Raw genomic sequence first — 21,403 nt, 5'->3', positions numbered from 1 at the left:
CAGTTTCTTTTCTTAAAAAAATTATCTTCAATTCGTTTTGTTTTGTTTTCTTACTCAGTTGGCTATAATAAAAAAAAAAAATTTGGGGTTTTTGACCCGGTTTGATTCCTTTTCGCGTGTGATGACCTGAGGGTGTTATGATTGAGTATTTCTTGGACTGGATGATTGAAAGTTGAGATGTTCAAACGATATTCTTTTGATCCGTGAATGTTGGCTTTTTGCTATTTGCCGGAATGGTGAATTTGAGGAATCGGACGTTTGAGGATGGCAATGCTTGTGGCTATAACCATGAGAATGGAAGTGGTACCAACCCACCTCAAGCGGAAGTGCCCCAACAGCCTCCTGCTCAAGGTGATGACCTCCCGACCACTCCACAGGTGGTTGTCACCCAAGATGTGTTGAATATATTGGGTAATATGTTGAAGCAATAGCAGACCCATGTCAACACTTTGATGCAAGGTGTGTTGGCAGTGAGTCAAGGGAATCGGGCTTCACCCTGTGGCAATGAAGCCGGGTTCTGCGCTCAGGGAGGAATGTGGGAGACTTTGGTTTGGGACCCCACACCAAACTGATGGAGCATTTTCTTAAGCTCCAAGTACCTTCATTCACTGGCATGACTAAAGATCCTCTGTTGCCTAATAGGTGGTTGAGAGAAATGGAGAAGGCATTTCGACACCTAAGATGCACCGAGGACCAGAAGATTCCCTGTGTGCCGATCAGAAGCTCCAACTTTATGGCATTTTCCATAGGGATCATTGTCAATTCTGGAGTATCAACAAAGGTTTGAAGAACTCTTTTTCTTTGCCCTGTTTTCATGAAAGTTGACATGGAGAAAGCCAAGAAGCTCTCCAAGGGGCTGCGATCCTTCACTACGTGTTGTTTAGCCTATTGAGAGCTATGCACAGGTGGTGAAATCTGCAAAGAAAGTAGAGGCAGGAGAAAGGGAAAGTTTTTTTTGCTGCAAAGGAATTTGGCCAATAAAGGGAGCAATCAGTTTGTGAACAAGAAACAAGGGAATTTCAATAGACCAACACCATATCTCGCACCGCAATTCCAGTCTCTAGGTTGCAAGGTATGGTGATGGGAATGTTGGTGGTGCAATTCATCCAAGTAGTGCTCTTCAATAAGTGGGACTATTCTATGCGGACTCCAGTTCAGTCCCTAGTCCTAGACCCCAGACGGGACCAGTGCGATGGCGGCATCGGGGGCGAGAAGGATGTTCTCTATTCTTTTTGTCACCAACCGGGGCATATATCTAAGTTATGTCCTCAATAAGGGAATAGCATCAGCAAGACCAGCTCAATATCCCCAGGTAGGGAAGGTGTACAGTCTGACAAAATTGAGTTTTGAGTTAGTGTTTTGTACACCCGCTTGATCTATAGTGAGACTTGATGAAGTAAGAGATTTTGATGCATATTTTGTGTCTGTGGAAGGAAGAGACCTAGATGCACATCTTGTGAAACTTGATATGAGAGTTTTCAATGTGAACCTAGATGTGGTTTGGTTGATAGCTCATAAGGCAGTCATCTTTTGTTTAGAGAAGAAGGTTCGGTTTGTTCTGATGGTACCCCTCCAATTGGATTTCAAGGTGATCTAAAGAAGCATGGTGAGGAGATTTTGATCAGTGGTGTTAGACTTTGTCTTTCATGGGAGATAAGAAGGAGGAGAAGTCTTTTGGGATCTTCAGATGGTAAGAGGTTAAAGGATGTGAGCGAAGTATCCAACCCTCTTTGGAGCCTCGATACCTCAATTTCGAGGACGAAATTATTTTAAGGGGGGGAGGATGTGAGAACCCTAAAAATCCTAACCTAATAACCCGGCATTTCTGGTCCGTGTACCCGAAGTTCAGGATGAGGTCAACTCTTGACCATCCGAGTTGAGCCCAAAAGTTCAGAAATTGATCCTATGGACTTGAATGACAGTGATGAAGACCCAGACACTTTGTTTGACTTCACCAGGAGAGAGAAAAGTACTCCTTAAGGCATTAAAGTGACATTTTGGTGTGCCCAAAAACCTATGCAAGAGGACTTCAAATCTCAAATAAAATATACCATTGAGTTGGTAATTGTGTAAGGTACCTACCCTCCGAAGCTCATCGCGATCGGCCTTCGGATGAAGAAGATATGGGGGCGGTCGGATGGAGGCGGTCAGATAAATTATCTGACCGGTCCTTTTTCAGTGAAGGGCAAAATGGTCATTTCACCTCTTAAAAGCTTTTTAACTTTCCCAATTGAACCAAATTCGGGATTTTGGTTTTCTAAAGGGAGAGAGCTCGTGGGAGAGGAGAGAGAAGAGGAGAAGAAGCTTGGGGAGGAAGAGTTTGTGTAGTTCGACGGTGCGGAATCGCGATTTGGAGGTATGATCGCGTAGAGAGGTAAGTATGCTTCAACATACCTAATTTTGGCCCAATTTCATGAGGTTTTTGATGGGTAATTTCATTTAAATGTGAAATTGGAGGGCTTAGGTTGAGGGGAATAATTTTCTGACTCCGTAGAAAGGTTCGCACGGCTGTTGTGCACGTCTACTTTGAACCTCGTGAGAAACCGAGCATTTTCGACCGAGTTGACTCGGTGAGCTGCCCGCCGAGTTAACCGGGTCGCTTTGGGACTGAGTTGACCCACCTTGTTGGACTAGAATTAAGACCCGGTTAACCCACATTTGATTTGTGTTCAAATTGAATCCCGAATTAAATCTAATTTAGCTTGTTTATTTGCTAGGTTAATTGGGTCTTGGGCATTCGTTAATTTTGTGAATTTGTGGGATTGCGCGTGAATTCTCGATTAACAGGTGAGGATAACATCGCATATATTATGTAATATCATTGTGTATTTGGATTGTGAATAATGTGGTATTGCATGATAATTTCTATTACCTTCTATAATCTCGATAATCCTGCGTATCATACTGTATTTCTGATTGAATGATTAAAGGTAAATTGTATGTGATTATGTGATTGGTTACTTCACTTGATTGATGCATATAAATGTATGTGACTGTGAAATGGGGTTTACCTATCTTGGTATTCCTAGCTTGGGTTATCAGCGGCTGTGGTATGGGACACTGTCCTCTGATGTCCAGAGCACTTTTCATAGTCGGTGTGGTTGTCTAGATGCATGTGGTTAAGAATCCCGTGAGTGCTACTACCCTTTCGGCAGGGGTATTGAAGCCGAGTGACCCGTGATATCAGTGGATGGGGTTCTGTGTGCATCAAACAGACCCACGGTATCATGCAGTGGTATAGTGACATGTGTTAGAACGGACCTCGTGATCGCCCAAAAGACGGCGGTTAGGCGGCGTGAGGGGACATGACGGCATCCACCCTAGCATATGTAGATGACTACAGGGTTAAGGAATGGGATCCAATAGATGCCTCCCGTTGAGGATTCCATTCATAGGTGAGAACGATACCGGACCAAAAGGGCGCTTAGGCATGAGGAAAGGTATCCGGATCACATGTAGCACGAGACATAGTGACTTTGCATTGGGCTAGAGTAAATCCTTGACACGCGCCAGTTCTCAGGCCAATGGTGATGGGAGAGAGTGTTGACCTAATCCCCAGCCATGGTTGATGTGACAGGACCCAACTACCGTGGTGAACCCAATAGACGTCTCTTGTTGAGGGTGAGTGATGAGACTACCCAGAGGAGGCTGGTGTGTTATCTTAAAGCGTGTCTACTGTAGAGACTGCATGGTAGAAGTTATAATCATATCTTCATGTTCATTCTTTTATTCATCGACTGTATATGCTGATATGTGTGTGTGTACATGATGAATGCATGATGTATGATATGTTAGACTCACTGAGTTCTGTGGAACTCATCCTCTGTGAATATTGTCTTTTCTTTAGACTCTGTTGCAGGTTGTGACGACTCATATTACTTGGAGAGTCCACCGCCGGTAGAGTCCTATGTGGGACCGGTTAGGATACGAAGATGCATGATGGGATGTGTACTTGTGCAGATTGTGATTTTGGATTCCAGCCATTATGAGGCTTGGAGTTTCTTTTAATTGGGTTGGGTTTAGGTTGTTTCCTCCTTTTTCCGTTGTTAGAACGCCGTTTGATTTTTAGACTTCCATTTGTAATAACCTTAGATTTACTTTCTTTTATATTCTTGCTCTTGGATTATGCTATATAATATTGTTGTTATGGATTGGCCGCGAACCGAGATCCTGCGGAGAGTATCGCCCCACGGGTATTCGGGCGGGTCCGAAAACCGGCTGGGTGGGGTGTGACATAAGGAACAAATCCAAAAGGGGGGGGGGGAAGGAGAGAAAAAAGGGGGGGGGGGGGGGCAAAAACACCGGCGGGGGGGGGGGGGGGGGGGGGGGGGGGGGGGGCGGGGGGGGGGGCCAACAAGGGGGGGGGGGGGGGAAACACCCGGGGGGGGGGGGGGGGGGGGATGGGGAGGGGGTAATAAAAAATAAAAAAAAAACGCGCTCCCCCGGGGAAAAAAAATAACACCAAAAGCCCCAAAAACTAAAAAAAAAAAATCAAATTCTGAAATGGGGAGAAGAAAAAAAAAAAAAAAAAAAAAAAAAAAAAAGCAAATTTTATTTTTTTTTTTTTTTTTTGTTTGTTTTTGGTTTTTTTGCTTTTTTTTTTCATTTTTTTTTTTTTTGTTTTGTTTTTTAAATCCAAAAAGTGCGTTGGAAATAAGACTTCATGAACTACGTTTTTTATGTTGAGGTTGAACCCAGAAAACAACTGGATGACTACCCAAAAATTAATTGAACATGACCCTTGTGCAGTGACCTGTAAAATTCACCATTCTAAGGAATCTTTGCTTCACCAAAAAGCTTAAATCTTCTCACAAACACTCAAAACTATTGTAATAGTGTTAATAACCCTCTAAAAACATAACAATGCCCAAAGCCTTCTATGGGACCTTCACCTCAATACAAACCATGTACTCTTAGAACACACTACATTTTAGTTGCCAACAATAACAACACATGCAATCTCAGCCAATGGAACAACAGTATCCTTTTTGTATTCTCTATAAAAATGTTAGAATCACATTTTGTTTAAGTTAGCATAATTCTAGGAATTAGCATTTACATATTATTCTCTCTCTCTCTCTCTCTCTCTCTCTCTCTCTCTCTCTCATCTCATAATTTTGCTTAAGAGAATGATCGTTTTTCTCAAGATGACGCTTGGCAACCATCCATCCATGTGGATTGGAATTAAGGAGGAGGATCTGGACTCTACCTTCCGGGGGAGTATTAATATATTTCTTTTTTAGGGTCAAGAGTATTAGCTGTAGTTACCATTTATCAAATATGTTCATCATATATTCAGTTTTTCATATTAGTTAACTCATATCTTGTATCCTTTTTTATATTTTCAATAAAAACTTTAGAATCTGATTTTGGGTAAGTTAGCATAATTCTAGGAATTAGCTGTTGAGCTATTGATCTAGCTTTGTATATGTATTCATTTCATTATTAATATAATTAATTCAATTTCATTCAAAGGAAATGTTAACAAGTTCCATTCTTTACTTGGCATAATTCCCAAGTAGTCCCTTCTAAGTTGAATTATTTTATTCATTTTCTTATGTATAATGCTGACCTTTTTCTTCTTTGAATTGTATAGATTTGAAGGAGACTTGATAAAGGAAATTGTTAAAGGAGTTTGTCATAAATTGAACAAGAGACCCTTCAATCAAAATAACAGTCTAGTTGGAGTCGAATCTCGCATAAGAGAAGTATTGAAGCTTTTAGACATTGAATCTATTGACAGAAAAATTATCGGGATCCATGGCCTTGGAGGCATTGGAAAGACAACGATCGCTAAGGCTGTATGTAATGAAATCTTCCGTCACTGTGAAGGGTGTAGTTTTATTGCAAATGTTAGAGAAGTTTCTCAACAATATAATGGATTTGTTGTTTTGCAAGAGCAACTTTTACATGATACCTTGAAGTATGAAGGTGGAGATATTACTAGTGTGGATGTTGGGAGTCATGTGATCCAACAAAGGTTATGTTCCAAAAAAGTCCTTATTGTCCTAGATGATGTGGATAAAGAACATCAAGTAGAATATTTTGTTGGGGACCGTAAATGGTTTGGCGTGGGAAGCAAAATCATCATCACAACTAGAAATAAGCATATTTTAGACTTTTGGGAATCAGATGGAAATTATGAGCCTCCACTAATGGATTTAGATGATTCTCTTAAACTTTTTAGCCATCACGCATTCAAAAGCCACCAACTTTCAGATGATTATTTGGAACTATCAAAAGCCATGATAGAAATTACTGGAAGACTTCCCTTGGCGCTTCAAGTTATAGGTTCATCTTTAAAGTCAAAAGGAAAACCAGTGTGGGAAGACATGTTAAAGAAGCAACAAAAAGTTCCAAACATTGATATCATGGAAAGGTTGAGAATAAGTTTTGATGGATTAGATGATGAGGAGAAACAAATGTTTCTTGATGTTGCTTGTTTTTTCATTGGCACGTATAAGGATATGGTTCATTACATATGGGAAGGTTGTGGCTTTCGTCCTGTAGCAGGGCTTGATTCTCTTTGTGAAAAGTCTTTGGTAACGATTGGTGAAGGAGGTGTGCTACAGATGCATGATCTGGCTCGGGATCTTGGAAGGAGTATTGTTTCTCAAGAGAATGCCACTGAGCCAGGGAGGCGTACAAGAATATGGTCTCAAGAGGACGTCTTGGATGTATTGCGCACACAAACGGTAGGTATCGAATAAACTTTTGGTTGTTTTTCCATGATGACCTATTGAATTAGGTTTTTGATAGATTTTTTTTGGCTTTGTACAAGAGCATTAGATGGATATTTAATTAAGTTTCACTCTTTCTTTCCTTTTTTTTCCCCTCTTCTTTTGTATGTATGTGTATTCGAGCAGGGAACAAGTAGTCTCAGAGGACTTATAGTTGATTTTAGAAATATATCAGAGAATGAAGCCTTGATGAGCGAAGGATTTGTTGGAATGACACGTTTAAGGTTACTCCAGATTGATTATGCAAAATTTTCTTGGAACTTCACCCTTCCTTTTTCAGAATTGAGGTGGCTTAGTTGGAAAAGATGCTCTAACCAATTTACCCAAACTACTTTCTGTCCACGTGAATTGATGGTTCTTGATCTATCTTGGAGTGATATCACATCCGATTGGAAGGGTTGGAGCTGCATCAAGGTCTTGTAGAAACTTCCTCCTTATATTTATATTTATTTTCTAAAATTTCAGAGTCCTTAAAAAAGAACCTTCTCAAGTTATCTAAAAAAGTTAATATGAATATTTTATTTTTTATTTTCGCAGATGGCAACAAAGTTAAAGGTTCTAGATTTGTCAGGTTGTTATAGACTATCTAAGACTCCTGATCTTTCAGCAAATCTATTTTTAGAGGTTTTGCGTCTTCAAGGTTGTGGTAATCTGGTTGAGATTGATCCATCGATTTGTTGTCTCACAAAGTTACTCGCATTAGACTTTAGTCAAACGAGATTCAAACGTATGGTAAAGTTTGCAAAGAATTTGGATTGTATGACATCACTGGTAGACCTTCAATTGCATTGCATTAGTTTGAGGAGTATCTCAAGTCTTTCCTCTAGTTTGACCAGGCTATGCCTCGTGCAATGCAAGTCACTGGTAAGAGTATCAAGTACATCAAGAGGCTTGAGAAATTTAAAGACGTTGGAACTTAGATGGTGTGGAATCCTAAAACACATTGAAGGTTTTGACGACAAATTGGACTCTCTGGAAGACTTCACAATTCAGGTCTGCAAGTCATTGCGAAAGTTACCAAAGCTGAGGGGCTCGAAATATCTAAGGACTCTAAGTGTTCGTAGAAACGACTTCATATCCAATTTTGAAGGCGAGGGACTGGACTCTCTGGAGGTGTTGGAAATAGAATACTGTAAATCATTGAGAAGAATACCTTATCTACAAGATTCGAAAAGGTTGAGGGAACTAAGAATCGCAGCATGTCCTCAATTGTTAAAGAATTGAGGGCCTTGGGGACTATGAATCATTACAAGAGTTGAATATCTATAATTGCCCCTGTTGGATGGAAGGATTGTTGAATCTTTCGAACTTACAGAAGTTGAGGAATTTAGATATTCTTAAGCTGGATAACTTAACCGAAATTTCAGGCCTTGATAGATTGGGATCCTTGCGAACATTGAGTATAGAAGAATGCAAGAATCTATTAGAGATTAATGGCATCAATGGATTGAAGAACTTGGAGGAATTGAAAATCAGTGGCTGTAAAGCCTTGGAAAAATTACCAGCTGATTTGTCAAACGCCAAGGAGTTAAAGCTTCTATCTATTGAAGGTAACGAGAATCTTGATGAGATTGAGGAATTGAATATTAGTTGCTGTGAATTCTTAGGGTATTTGGAGATTAGTCACTTGAAAAGATTACCCGATGTGTCTCTCTTTAAAGAGTTGGGTTATCTTCATATTGAAGGCTGCAACGATCTAACCGAGATTCATGGAGTTGACAGATTGGAGTCCTTATCTGAGTTGCTTATAAATAGCTGTGAGTCCTTAGAAAGCTTACCGGATCTATCAAATTTGAAAAGATTGGAGAAGCTACATATTGAAGGTTGTAAGATTCCATCCGAGATTCACGGAGTTGAAGGATTGAGATTCTTGACAGATTTGGGAATTGTTGGATGTGAGTCCTTCACAAGATTACCAGATCTGTCTAGCCTTGAAAGGTTGGAATCTCTAAATATTAGAGACTGCAGGAATCTTACCGAGATTCAGGCATTTGACACATTGAAATCCTTGACAGGTTTGGACATAGTTGGGTGTGAATCCTTGGGAATATCATCGGATCTGTCAAAGTTGAAGGGATTGGTGAGATTAAGTATGGACGGTTGTAAGTATCTTACCATGATTCAGAGTATTGACAAGTTGGAATCGTTGACGCATTTGGAAATTATTGGGAATGAATCCTTGGAAATATTTCCCGATCTATCAAACATGAAAAAGTTGACCAAACTAAGTATTGAAGGCCATAAGAATCTTACCAAGATTCAGGGAGTTAACACGTTGGAATCCTTAACATATTTGAGCATAACTGGGTGTGAGTCCTTGGAAATATCACCTGATCTTTCTAAATTGAAAAACTTAGCGACACTGATTGCCAAGGACTGCAGGAAGCTGACTGCGATTCAAGCTGGTAATAATCCATTGGGATCTTTGGGAGTATTGGATGTTAGGGGGTGTATATCCTTGGAAGAATTACCAGATTGTGTAGAGTTAAGCAAATTGTGGATACTAAATGGTGTGCTCTGCACGGTCCTAACTGATAATGATCGAATAAAACTCTTGATTGATGGTGGGTGCTCAAAGTTCCATTTGTCATGACAAATTTATTCAAGGTACGTTTGCCTCTCTCTCAACAAAATCTGAGTTGATCTGCATTTAAATTGATTTGTGTATTCTGTAGGATTTTTGTTTCTCCCATTCTTCAGAATTGGTTCTAAGACCCAAATGAGTTCTTCTGTGAAAAACCACTATAGAGAAGTACACAATAGCATTCCGTGAATGGCATAGCTGTTATTTCTTTTTTCATTGTTCAGACTTCAAACTGGCTAATGAATTTGGAATTTAGTTCAATAATGTGTAGTAGTCTTTTCCAGACCCACCACTCTCTGTTTTTGGCAGGACTTATATTGGACCCCAAGTAGAAAATCTCTTGCCTTTCTGTGGAAAATTTGTAGCTGAAGAGGTATAATAAACAGTGCTGAACTCATTAAAGAAAGTATAACAAGAAAAATCTAATAAAATTGTCAGGCGTATGTTACATTTTGCAGGGGAATCAACAAGATACATCATAAGCAAAATGCTTGGGGTTAGTTTTTAGGCTCTTCGTTCTAGGATGTGAGTTTTTTGGGTTTTTTGTTTCCTTTTCTAGTTTATTGATTTGTTTAATCGGGTAAAAACGTTACTATTTAGTTTATTCCAATTTTGAAGATATATTTACCTTCAATTTAGTTTATTACCTTCAAAATTATCTAGAATACCCTTAGAACGAAGAGCCTAAAAACGTTACTATTTAGTTTTCTCCTCACCCTGTCTTCTTGCAAGATCCTGCTTTTCTCATTGTTCAGATGAACAACTGTAAAAGGTAGACTCTTCTCAACACAATTTATTAATTTTTCGTCAAAAGAGAAAAAGAAATCATTTTGAGATTATGGACTCAAATGAGAAGGTAACTTCCTAAATGTTCATGTAGATTTGAATCAAACTGCCAGGAGAAATAAGAAATGAGAAAGCACTTGGAGTTGGAGTAGGCCCGGAGAACTTTATCTTACAAAAATGCACCATAACACAAATGTAGTGTCAGGTAGCCGAATTGAAGGAAGAAATGACAAGAGAAAGAAGAAAAAAAAAATGATGAGTTGCTGGATAAAGAAATGAAATGAATGATTAGTTGTCTGAAAAAAGAATCGAAACAGGATGAAGCAAGAGATGGAAGAAAACTGCAAAGACTCTTAATAGTATGGTGTATGCAATCATAATTTTAAAGATTTACACTGCTCATTATTAATAGCTCACTGTATACAACTTATTTTGTTATGATGAACACTATTAATTTTCACATCCCTGTGATTACTATTGCAATTTTTGTGTAACTAATTGTGATTGATGCTTCATTTAACCAACAGGTTATTGAAGTGGCTGCACCAGTTAGTCTAAAATTCATCTCCTGTATTTTACAGGTAATCCTTTTCTCCAAATTTCACATGTCTCTCCCTCCCCCTAGTGGCATTCAATTGGATGTGGTGGATTCATGTTGGAGCAGTGCCAGTCTCATTAATGTGGTGGTTAAGAGAAATCAAACAATTATTGATTTCTGTGTCATTTGTTGTATGTTTTGTTCATTTCAAACAATGTGGTTCCAGATTTGAGACCCTAAGTAGATAGAAAACACTAGTTTTCCATGTTATATTTTTGTTCTTAAATATTGACTTTAATTTGTTGGGTTGATCATGTGTAGGCTTCTGTTTCAGCTTCTACATTTCAATATGTTAATAGAAGTCGAGGTTGGTAGTAGAAATTATGAATGGAAAGGCATTTTTTTTTTGGTCTCTGGCTTCAAGGGATGATGGAGCAGAGTATGGTTGAACAATGTCTTTTGCTCACATTTGATAGCTATCCGAAATGTTGGATGGAAATTTCATTTTCTTAATACTTCTTTTCATGAAAAATACATTATCATTACTTAGCAAAAATCATTGTTACAGAGCAAGAATACTACCTGGGAAATATATTCAACTGCAAAGTTGCTCACTCAAGGCTGACTCTCAGCTTTTCTTTCAGCAAAAGTTAAATTATACACCTTGGATATGATTTTGATGAATTATAGAGACTACTGTAACTCTGTTCAAGCTTTGAATTTCATATTTCTGAGCCATCAAAATCTTTTAGACTAATTTTCTAAGGTCCCTAACATAAATCCAAAGGGTACTTGGTTCCCAATGAATGTGATCCATGATTTTTTGGTTTGCATAAACTTGATTTTGTTACATTTAACGATTAATGACACTAATTTGGTTTGTGAGTTTAGGTGTATGGCCAATCTGGGGAAGTTGTCTTTTGTAAGGAATGACAAGGTTGTTTGAGCTGCAAGACTATTCTGATTACTGGGAAAGCAATGGATTTGAAGGAGTTCATGCATATCAACAAATTGGACACAGGGAAGATTCTAGATAGTAATTGATTGGGTTGGTCAGATTGAGAGTAGCTCCTTTGTAGTGCAAGTGGGGCTAGCTGATGGTGATTGTTATCACTAACTCATGGTCATTTTTATCACACTATGACAACAGAGAGCTATTCTATGTAGCCTGCGTTGATATATGCCTCCTCTTCTTTACTTGCAGGTACTTTTTCTTTTTTCTTGTACTTTATTTTCTTTTCTTTTTTTTCAAAACTTTTAGAAGAACCCATAGCCCTGTCTCTCTTTAAGGCCAACCCTCTTTGCATCCTTTCTTCTAAGACTTATCACAAGTCGAGAGATATGATACTCCGTTGGCACTTGGTTCTCTTAACAATGGAAATCTGATTTCCTCTGGTTTTCTTAACAAAGGAAATCTTATTTCCTCTGCTTATAATGTTTATCATGGCTAACGAATTTAAAGTTTCTTGTACCAGTTTTCTCAGATATGGTGTGGTCATTGGGAATCATAGATTCCATCGATGCCATCAAAATCTCAATTGGCATTGGCTATTATTCTATCATGCATTTTATTGATAAGCCATCTACCAACTGAACAAGATATAAAACAAGTAGGTGTTCATGGTTGCATCTATTGTCTGTTGTTTTTTATTAACAGAATAAATAAGGTTTCTTTTGTGTTCTTAGTCATGCATGTTCACTGGTCTGATGCTTTCCCGGCTCTGTTGAAAAGCTGTTTTAACTGGTTCATGTCTGTTTTGGTTATCACTTGTTAACTCAAGAAATAAAATACTGTTTAATCAATTGAAGGTAATTCCTGCTACTATACTTTTCTACAGCTTTTTTATTCAGCCTCCTAGTCTTGGTGAAAACCATCTAGGAGTGACTGGTTACCAAGCATCCCTGTACAGATTAATATTTTTGAAAAGATTATGCAATTAAAAGTTGAGTAATATGGATATTAAAAATTTCAAGAATTTAAATGAGATTGGTGATGTTGAACAAATTGGAATCCTTATCATCTTTTTAGGTGAAAGATCAATGGTATTAAACGATTAAAAAGATGTTATAGGAAATGTACAAGCACTGCCATCAGCAACCAAAAAACAAACAGCAAAAACCTAGGCAAGCCCAATGCATTTTTTTTCTGATTCTAACAACCGAACTCCTTCGCCACCTCAAAACCCCTCATAACAGCTTCAACTTCTGCATGAAAGCTGCTTCGCAAACCAATAAAGAGGCAGAAGACATGCACAATGTGTGCATTTTCATCTCTAAATACACCCCCTGAACCTGTGCTCCCCGGATTACCTTTTGAGCTTCCATCTTGTCAATCTTGATCCACCCCAGCAAGGATTGCACCAATAGGGAGCTCTTGAGGTCTCCTCATATTATCTGGATTCACCAACAGCTCAAGATAATAAGTGAGCATGAGATCATGCACAGGCAGTGGTCCACCTTTTAGTGACAAACTACCAGCCTTTATTTCATTTACTAGAGTCTTGAGCCCCCAATTACTCTCGCCCATTCTTTCCCTCATGCTGTCAATGGTTACATTGTAACCAAACATAAGAGGAAACAAGAATGAAACTCCTAAGCCAAACACTATATGGAGAGGACTTCATATTCCTCGATCTCCACAAACCACATAGCTCATCAAATGAGATACCTAGAGAATATTAAAACAACCCTTTCCAAACTTCTTGAGTGTTAAGGCACAGCACAAAAACATAAGAAAATCCTCTCCCTCCTTATGGCATAATTCACATCAAGAAGCAAGGAAATACCTCTCTTTTGTACCTGATTGCCCAATGGTTGGAATCCTTATTGTCATTGCATATGTGAATCTTTAGAAAGATTACCGGATCCGTCAAACTTGAGAAAGTTGAATGGGCTACATACTGAAGTTTGTGGGATTCTAACCAAGATACATGGAGTTGACAAATTGGACATCTTGACATGTTTCAACATTATTGGAATTGAGACCTTAGGAAGATTACTAGACCTATATAACCTTAAAAAGTTACAATATATTGAGATTAGGTAGTGCAGGAATCTTAGCAAGAATCAGGGTGTTGGCACATTGGAATCCTTGGAGGAGTTGGACATAACTGGGTGTGAGTCCTTGGAAATATTACCCAATCTGTCAAATGTAGAAAACTTATAGAGGCTGAAAACTAAGCACTGCCAGAAGCTAACAGAGATTCAGTTTGGCAATAATCAAGTGGGATTTTTGGAAGTATTGGATGTTAGGGGGTATATATCCTTAGAAAAAAAATTACTAGATCTTACAAAGTCAAAGAAATCATGGGAACTAAACTGTGTTTCCTATATGGCCTAACTGATATTGATCCAACAAAACTCTTGATTGATGGTGGGTGCTTAAAGTTACAACTGGGTTTGTCTTGACAACTTTATTCCTTCCGCCATCCCAAATGAACCCGACTTTACTGCATTTAAATTGAGTAGCCCTAGTTGATCTATGAATTCCATAGTTTTTTTTTTTTTTTTCATTTACAAGAATTGGTTCTACCCCGGCTCCATGGGCCCCACTTGTTTGGTTTAAAGGTCACATACCCCGTCATTCTCTTATCTCTGGCGAGCCCTTAACCTAGCCCTGCCTACCCAATCCTTCCTCATAAGCCGTCACATTCCTACTAACCCTAACTGCATCCTTTGTTGGAATTGCCCCGAAGACCTTCATCACCTCTTCTTTTTATGCCCCTTCTCCCATTCTCTTTGGGAGAAAGCCCTTTCCTCCATTTGGCCTAGGTCAAGACGCTCTTACATTTTTGCCCGAGATTGGGCTTGGTGCTTACAAGCCTTCCCAGTGTCCTCTCCTTGTGATCAAGTTGGCAAGCTAGTGTTTGGTGCGGTTATCCACCACTTATGGTGGGAGGAAACTCTTAGGCGTTGGTCTTCCAAATCCCGCTCCCTTGATATGATTTGGAAGAACATTTGTTTTGAGGTCTCTTCTAGACTCCTCTCTTTTCCACCCCCCCCCGGTGATCTATTCTCCCAGAAATAGGCTAATTGTTAGTTCCTGGAATCTCACCTCTTCCTTTAGGCCTCCCACTTGAGAGGCTTGTTTCCCCTTCCCCTTTTCTCCTCTTGTATTCTTGGCGTGTTGTTTTTTAATATATTTCTTTATTCATCCAAAAAAAAAGTTCTTCTTGTGAAGAACCATTGTGGAAAAGAAGTACATAGTAACTTCAGATTTGAACGGCATTGCCATTATTTCTTTTTTTGTTGTCCAGACTTCAAATTGGTTAAAGAATGTTTTCAATTACAAATTTTTATTTTATTTATTTAGCCTTTGGAATTCTATGGAGGTTTTGGACCTTTGAGTAACTAATGCTATTGCAGTTACACACGGTTCCCATTTTTGGTATTTTGGTTTCAAGTGATTCTTGATTCCCTTCCAAAGCTGCTGCTCTACAGAGCAATTATTTTGCACTCCACTGCAGAATGATTTTAACACTAGAAGAAGTCATGTAACAAATAAACCGCTCCTCAAAGCTTCTCCTATGAAATTAACCATGGCAAATGGGCATGGTATCGTTATGTTCCTAGGCAATCATGGTTATCAAATTTAATGACCAATGTTCCTAGGTTCTTTTAATCTCAAGTTTCAATGGATTAACTCCCAATGTTCATACATCATTTTTATGTAGTAATTATGTTGGAGTTCATCAAGTTTCCAAGTTATACATTTAACATGTATAATAAAGCTTTAGACAGTTTTTGTATATGTATGTGCGAGATTCGACACCCATTTTTGTATAAGTGCTTCTCTCATGCTAGAATCTATTTGCTGATGAAGAATTGAAGCATAGTGTCTTTATTCATTTGTGCTCCCTGCCCCCAACAACACCATAACTTCAATTCAGATTTAGCATATCATCCTTTGGTACAACCTTTTGGGCCTTAGTGTGGTCATTAGAGGAATGATTAGCTTTGACATTTAGGATTTTCCTTCTGTTGAGTTAAGGATCCAAGAGAGATTGACGTTGGTAATGAACATATCTGATTTTATGCCTTTTTTTGGGTAGAAATAGAAACATGGTTTCTAGGTAAGAACACAAATTTTGTTTGATCAAGATGGTAAGTCTTTTATTGGATTCATGAATATATCTATAGAATCAATCAGACCACACCACCTTACAGCACCCAGTTTCATCATCGCCCCACCATAGAAATGACACATCTTCGGCTCATAATGCCCTTATGCCCATAACCACCATTTGAAGCAAGGTGAGTCTGCCAGCATATGCAAGAGACCAAGCACAGAAGTGACAAGTTTAGAATTCACCTTCTCCAGCAGTACATCAAAATTTGAGATGTGTAGTCTTTTAGAACATAAGAGCACCCCCAAATAAACAATAGGAAAAACCCTTCATTAACATTCAATAAGAAGGACAGCAATCAATTCCGATCTGAGCTCAACTGTGCATTCATCAAAATAAATTGAAGACTAAGCATGATTAATGTGGAGACCTGAATGTTTTGAGAAATTCTATAGAAGGAAGTCTAGCACAGCAATCAAAGAGTTGTTTTCATCCAAACACAAACAGATCATCCACAAAACATACCAACGTGATCTGTGGGGCTTCACAAAAGGGATGATTACCAAAAGAACCACTATGGTAACCAATCCAAGCCAGTAGTTCTCTTGAGATTCTTTTCTTTTCTTTTTTTTTCCCCGGCTGAAGGAATTCAGAATTTAGTTCAATAATATGTAATCTTTTCCAGACTCACTCTGTTTGCAACATAACTGATTGACACATATTTTGAACCACTTCAATAAAAGATAGTTATGACAAGTGTATTTGGCAGGAATTAAATGGGACCTCAAGTAGAAAATCTGTTGCCTTTCTGTGGAAGATTTGGAGCTGCAGAGTGAGGTAAGAGATCTGCCAGAAAATCTTGAAGAAAGAGAATGAATCATAAGAAGATATCCTTAAGACATTCCCTTTTTAATATGTTAATGCAACTTCTGGTAGGAAAAAGTCCAGCAGGTTAATTTATAGAGCATTTCTAAACTCATTCAGTCATGCATATTATGTGGTCACGGCCCCTCTTTTCTTTTTTTTTTCTTTCTTTTTTTTTTTCTCTCTATTGTTGTTTATATGTATGTTGTACATTACTTATTTATGAATGTATCAAGAATTTATGATCTACTTCACAAATCAAATGTGTGCCAATATTTGAAATTCTGTGTGTGAGCTACACAAACATCAAAGGATATATCTTTGTAATAAGCTTTGAGAAAATTTAAGATTTGCAGCTCAAAGGCTTTTTCTCTCTTTCTTTTGGCTTTCGATGATACTATACTTGCTAATTTTTCACCAAAGAGATAAATGACACAGGGAAACTTCCTTAAATGTTCATGTAGGTATTGAATCAACTGTTTGGAGAAATAAGAAATGACAAAGCACTTGGAGTTGAAGTCCTGAGAACTTTGTCTAAGAAAAATGCACCATAACGTGAAGTTGGAGACTACCAAGTGGCTGAATTGAAGGAAGAAATGATAAAAGAAAGAAAAAGATGAGGAGTTGCAGAATAAAGAAACCAAATGAAGGAAGAGTTCTTTGAAGAAAGAAACTGGATGAAGCAAGAGACGGAAGAAAGCCACACAGGCTTTTTACAGTATGCATACACAATCACTGGGTTCAGTTAATTTTCTAATGATGAACAATATTAATTTATGCATTTCTACTTGTGATCGACGCTTCACTTCACCGACAGGTTAATGAAGTGACTGCTCAACTTGTCGTGTACTCATTTGTCTTATATTCTAGGTAATCTTTTCTTTTCTAAATTTTATATTTGACCAGTCTCATAGTTCCACAGATGTGATTAAGAGATATGATGAAGTCTTGTTTCTTCTTTCCTTCCTCTTCAGATTGAGCAATTATGGATTTTTATTTCATTTTTTGCAAGTTATGTTCTTTGATGCACTGTGGTTCCAGATTTGAGACTCTTAAAGTAGGTAGAACTTGAGGTAACACTAGTGTAGACGCTGTTAGGAACCTGGGAGTATGCCATTGTGGAGGAGAGAGAATGGGATTATAACTACCAACTGCTGGTTGGTGGATGATAAAAGAGGGGAAATAATGTGAGAAGAGGCATCAAATGTTTTATGCAAGTTTTGGTCAGGCTTTGGCTGAGGCACCATGAGTGTAGGGGGTGATTGGCACCATCAAAACCAGGTCTATCTTTAGTTTCTTGCTGTAATTCGTATTCAAGTAATTCAGATATTAGTCCAGTAATTGAATCCTATTAGTATTTCTGTTTGATGTGCATGTTCCTAATAGATGCTATCATTTTGTTCTTATATTGACTTACTTTTGATTCCTCAGAATGGATTTGTGGAGGCCTCTCCTCCAGTTTCTACATTAGAGTATGCCGATAAAGACAGAATTGGTAGTAGCAAATAAGAATAGCAATGCTTCTACTTTGGTGCATGGCTTCAACAAATAATGGAGCAGAGTATGGCTGAACAACAATTTGTTCTCACATTTGATTCCCTCTAAATTGTATCTTGATAGCTATCCAAAATGTTGTTGGATGAAATTTTCATTTTCTCTATATTTCCTTTCATGAAAAATGCATTGGATTACTATGCAAAATTCTTAGTTACAGAGCAAGGATGCGACCAAGGAAATATATTCAACTGCGGAGTTGCTCACCCAAGCCTGACTCTCAGCTTTTCTTTCAGTGAAGGTTAAATTATACACCTTGGATTTGATTTTGATGAGTTATAGAGGCTACTGAAACTCTGTTAAAACTATAAATTTCATACTTTTTGAGCCATCAAAATTTGTTAGACTAATCGTTCTAAAGCACCTAAGATAATCCAAAGGGTACTTGATTCCCAATGCATGTGATCCATGATTTTTTGGTATGCATAAACTTGACTTTGTTACATTTAACTATGAATGACTAATTTCATTTGTGATTTTTAGGTGTGTGGCCAATCTGAGGAAGTTGTCTTTTGTAAGGAATAACAAGGTGGTTTGAGTTGCAAGACTAGCAAGAGCCTCAGCTAAAATGTTGGCCAAAGGGCAGATTTTAAAAAAAGTAAGTAATAAGGTTGGGAGATTGAGAGTAACTTGGGCTTTAGTCTCTTGATAGTGCAAGTAATAGCGGGAAATCCATTTTTTAGAACTGGATGATCATGGTTTGGATTTCATGCAACTGCTGTTTGTGATTGTTGACCAACTCATGGCCATTTGTATCAACCCATGGCAATTGAGTTATTGTATATAGCCTGCCTCGGTATATGGCTTCTCTTCTATTCTCCCATCTTCTTTGCTTGCAGATTCTTTTTCTTTTTACTTGTACTTAATTTTCTCTACTGAACTTTGAGAAGAACCTATAGCTCTGTCCCTCTCCAAGGCCAACCCTCTTTGCATCCTTTTCTCTGAAACCTATCACAAGTTAAGAGAGATGATGCTCTGTGGCACTTTTTTTTTTTATTTATCTTATTTCCTCTACTTATAATGTTTATCAGGGCTAATGGATCTCTAGTTTCTTGTAACAGGTTTCTGATATGGTATGGTCATCAAGAATCACAGATTTCATCAATACCACCAAGATGTCAATTGGTGTTGGATATTGTTCTATCATGCATTTTATTGGGAAGCCATCAACCAACTGAGCAAGATCAAGAATAAGTAGGTGATACTGGTTGCACCCATTTTTTGGTGGTTTTGGATTAACAAAATAAATAAGATTTCTTTGGTTCCTTGTTTCATGTGTTTTTACAGGTCTGCTGTTTTTTTGGCTCTGATCTAAAGCTTTTGAACAGGTTCATGTCTGTTTTGGTTATCAATTGTTACTATATCTGGGACCTCAAGATATGAAAAACTGTTCAAACAATCAAAGGTAACTCCTGCTAGTATACTTTCTACAGCTTTCTATTGGCTAAAAGCTGCAAATATTCTGTCCCCACTAGTCTTGGTGAAAACCCATCTTGGAATGACTGGTCACCAAGCATCCTTGTACTGAATATTGTTGAACCTCAATGGCCTGTAGTGGCTGACCCAGCACTTACATTTGCAGGTTAATCCGCACAGTCATTAGAGTCTACTGTGTGGTGATTTTGTTCTATTGAAGATGGCAGATGCTTTAATCAAAAGACTGATTTTGTTAATCAGGGAGATCTACTTGCAGCCATGGTAGCCGGCTTTTGGAAGTGGTGTTTCAGGACCTAGATGTGGAAGTCGATCTCTTATAATCCAAAACCAGTTGCCCTAATTTAGTGGATTTGCTACCAGAATCTAGATTGCCATGGCCTTATTATCCAGACTCCAGTTTATTTGAGGATACTGACTTCCTTTTGATGATATGTGTTATTAGATGTGTTGTCTTGGCCTTTTAATAGGGCACCATGCATGGTTGTATACTCAGAAGTTCAATGCAGTATCTACATTTCTTAATACAATCTATTTTGTATTATCCAAAAAGAAAGTTGAGTAGAAGAGGGACACTGACTAGAATGGATGGAATTAGGATGAAATTAAGATGAAAAATAGAAGAGTGGATAGAGTTGCAAGTCCACATTCCTACTGAAATCTCACAAGGCAGCCTCCTAAGAATCTCACCCAGGTGGTACTGCAATTTTCTCCCAACACAGAAGTTTACTAGCAAAAATCATGGGTATGGCCATTTCACATGTTTTGGGGCTCACAATACACCCAACTGATTTAGACTCCTCCAGGACTAATTAAAAACCTTGCTGATTGGAAAATTGGCAATAAGCAGCACAAATGAAGTTTGGAAATGAACTGTGATTCAGCTTGGACACAATTATCATAGTCTCCTAGATTCAGCATATTCAAGTGGAGAAAAATGCGATTCTGTTTTCTTTGTGGAGCTTTAATTGGACTTGGGAGAGGTCTGGTTTCAAAATTCTGGTGGTGACAATAGATTGCTTGGTGTGAATTAAAAGATAGCTCCAAGTTTGCTGTTGTGATTATGGCACTTATTCAGAACATCCTCCATCTCAAGAGCCTCTTTGGGATATAGATCGTTTGTTGTACAGATCGTCTGCAGTGCTATGCAGTGCAGCACCATAAACTGACATGTAGAAGGTACCTAATTCAATTAAGTTAGAAGACCCCACAGTTAAACCCATCTAACATTTATGTGACTGTAGTGTTAAACCCATTATACACGACCACCTGAGATCAATCAATTTCTCCCTTCTCCCTTTATATCCCCATTAGTACATCCAAGGGAGGTGTTTAGGATTCGGTGACTCTTTTTGCAGAGGAACTGAGGGGTTTGTAGTCTCTTACATCCCCTGCCTCCACACTAATTCCTTTCAGTTCTTCATTCTAAAACAGGCAGAATGGGTTAATTATGTTACGAATTATTTTCTAATTTTTGAATATTCTACCTTGGTTCTAATATAGTGCAATTGATTGCATCATTGCAAGTCCAAGGATTAAAATATTGGGAAGCTTTCAGGATTATTCAAAACAAAGTTTTGATTCACCAAATAATTCGTTCAATCTCTGAATCACAAATTACACCCCCCCCCCCCCTCTCAAGGAAGGGAAGAATAGTTCTCTAATATGGAAGGGAGGGGTTGTGTAGCAGAGTCTTAGGTGACAATAGTTTTGTCAGCATGGGTAGCTCTTGAGTCACCGCAGCTGTATTTATAAAGCCAAGCAGAGGCCGGCTATCTCATAGAGTTTGGGATATTTGATTCAGGCGTAAAAGGTGAACCGAGAAAAATTGAGTTTG

General features: G+C 38.3%; 2 protein-coding genes and 1 long non-coding RNA gene across 6 annotated transcripts in view; all 3 read left to right on the top strand.

Annotated features, from left to right (window-relative positions):
• Positions 1–6,805, top strand: part of LOC149019369 (disease resistance protein RPV1-like) — a 34,792-nt gene extending 27,987 nt beyond the window's left edge. The window contains exon 2 of the mRNA XM_089153394.1: positions 5,597–6,805. Coding sequence (XP_089009520.1) covers positions 5,597–6,710 — 1,114 coding nt within the window. The 3' untranslated portion in view covers positions 6,711–6,805. The remainder of the gene's footprint in view (positions 1–5,596) is intronic.
• A 915-nt stretch (positions 6,806–7,720) lies between these two features.
• On the top strand, positions 7,721–11,836 carry LOC149019368 (uncharacterized). 4 transcript variants are annotated; one of them, XR_016173066.1, is made up of 3 exons: positions 7,721–9,347; positions 10,638–10,691; positions 11,540–11,836. XR_016173066.1 is itself a non-coding variant. In XM_089153397.1 (2 exons), the coding sequence occupies exon 1, from the start codon at positions 8,023–8,025 to the stop codon at positions 9,331–9,333; it is 1,311 nt and encodes a 436-aa protein (XP_089009523.1). In that variant the 5' UTR covers positions 7,721–8,022; the 3' UTR covers positions 9,334–9,347; positions 11,540–11,836. The 4 variants fall into 4 exon arrangements, 3 of the variants coding, with proteins under 3 accessions (XP_089009523.1, XP_089009521.1, XP_089009522.1); XM_089153397.1 differs by lacking the exon at positions 10,638–10,691; XM_089153395.1 differs by lacking the exon at positions 11,540–11,836 and having other exon boundaries at positions 10,638–11,508.
• Positions 11,837–12,128: 292 nt separating this feature from the next.
• On the top strand, positions 12,129–19,497 carry LOC149019367 (uncharacterized). The gene is made up of 7 exons (XR_016173078.1): positions 12,129–12,258; positions 16,484–16,551; positions 17,043–17,859; positions 18,010–18,373; positions 18,616–18,730; positions 19,194–19,326; positions 19,420–19,497. It is a non-coding gene; the product is annotated as an uncharacterized LOC149019367 (long non-coding RNA).
• Positions 19,498–21,403: the final 1,906 nt, after the last annotated feature.

This window comes from Hakea prostrata, chromosome 4 (genome assembly GCF_041222555.1).
Source record: "Hakea prostrata isolate BN-2017 chromosome 4, UWA_Hpros_2, whole genome shotgun sequence".
NCBI lineage: Eukaryota > Viridiplantae > Streptophyta > Magnoliopsida > Proteales > Proteaceae > Hakea > Hakea prostrata.
The sequence above is the reverse complement of the archived record's forward strand: the minus strand, read 5'-3'. Positions and strand labels throughout refer to the sequence as shown.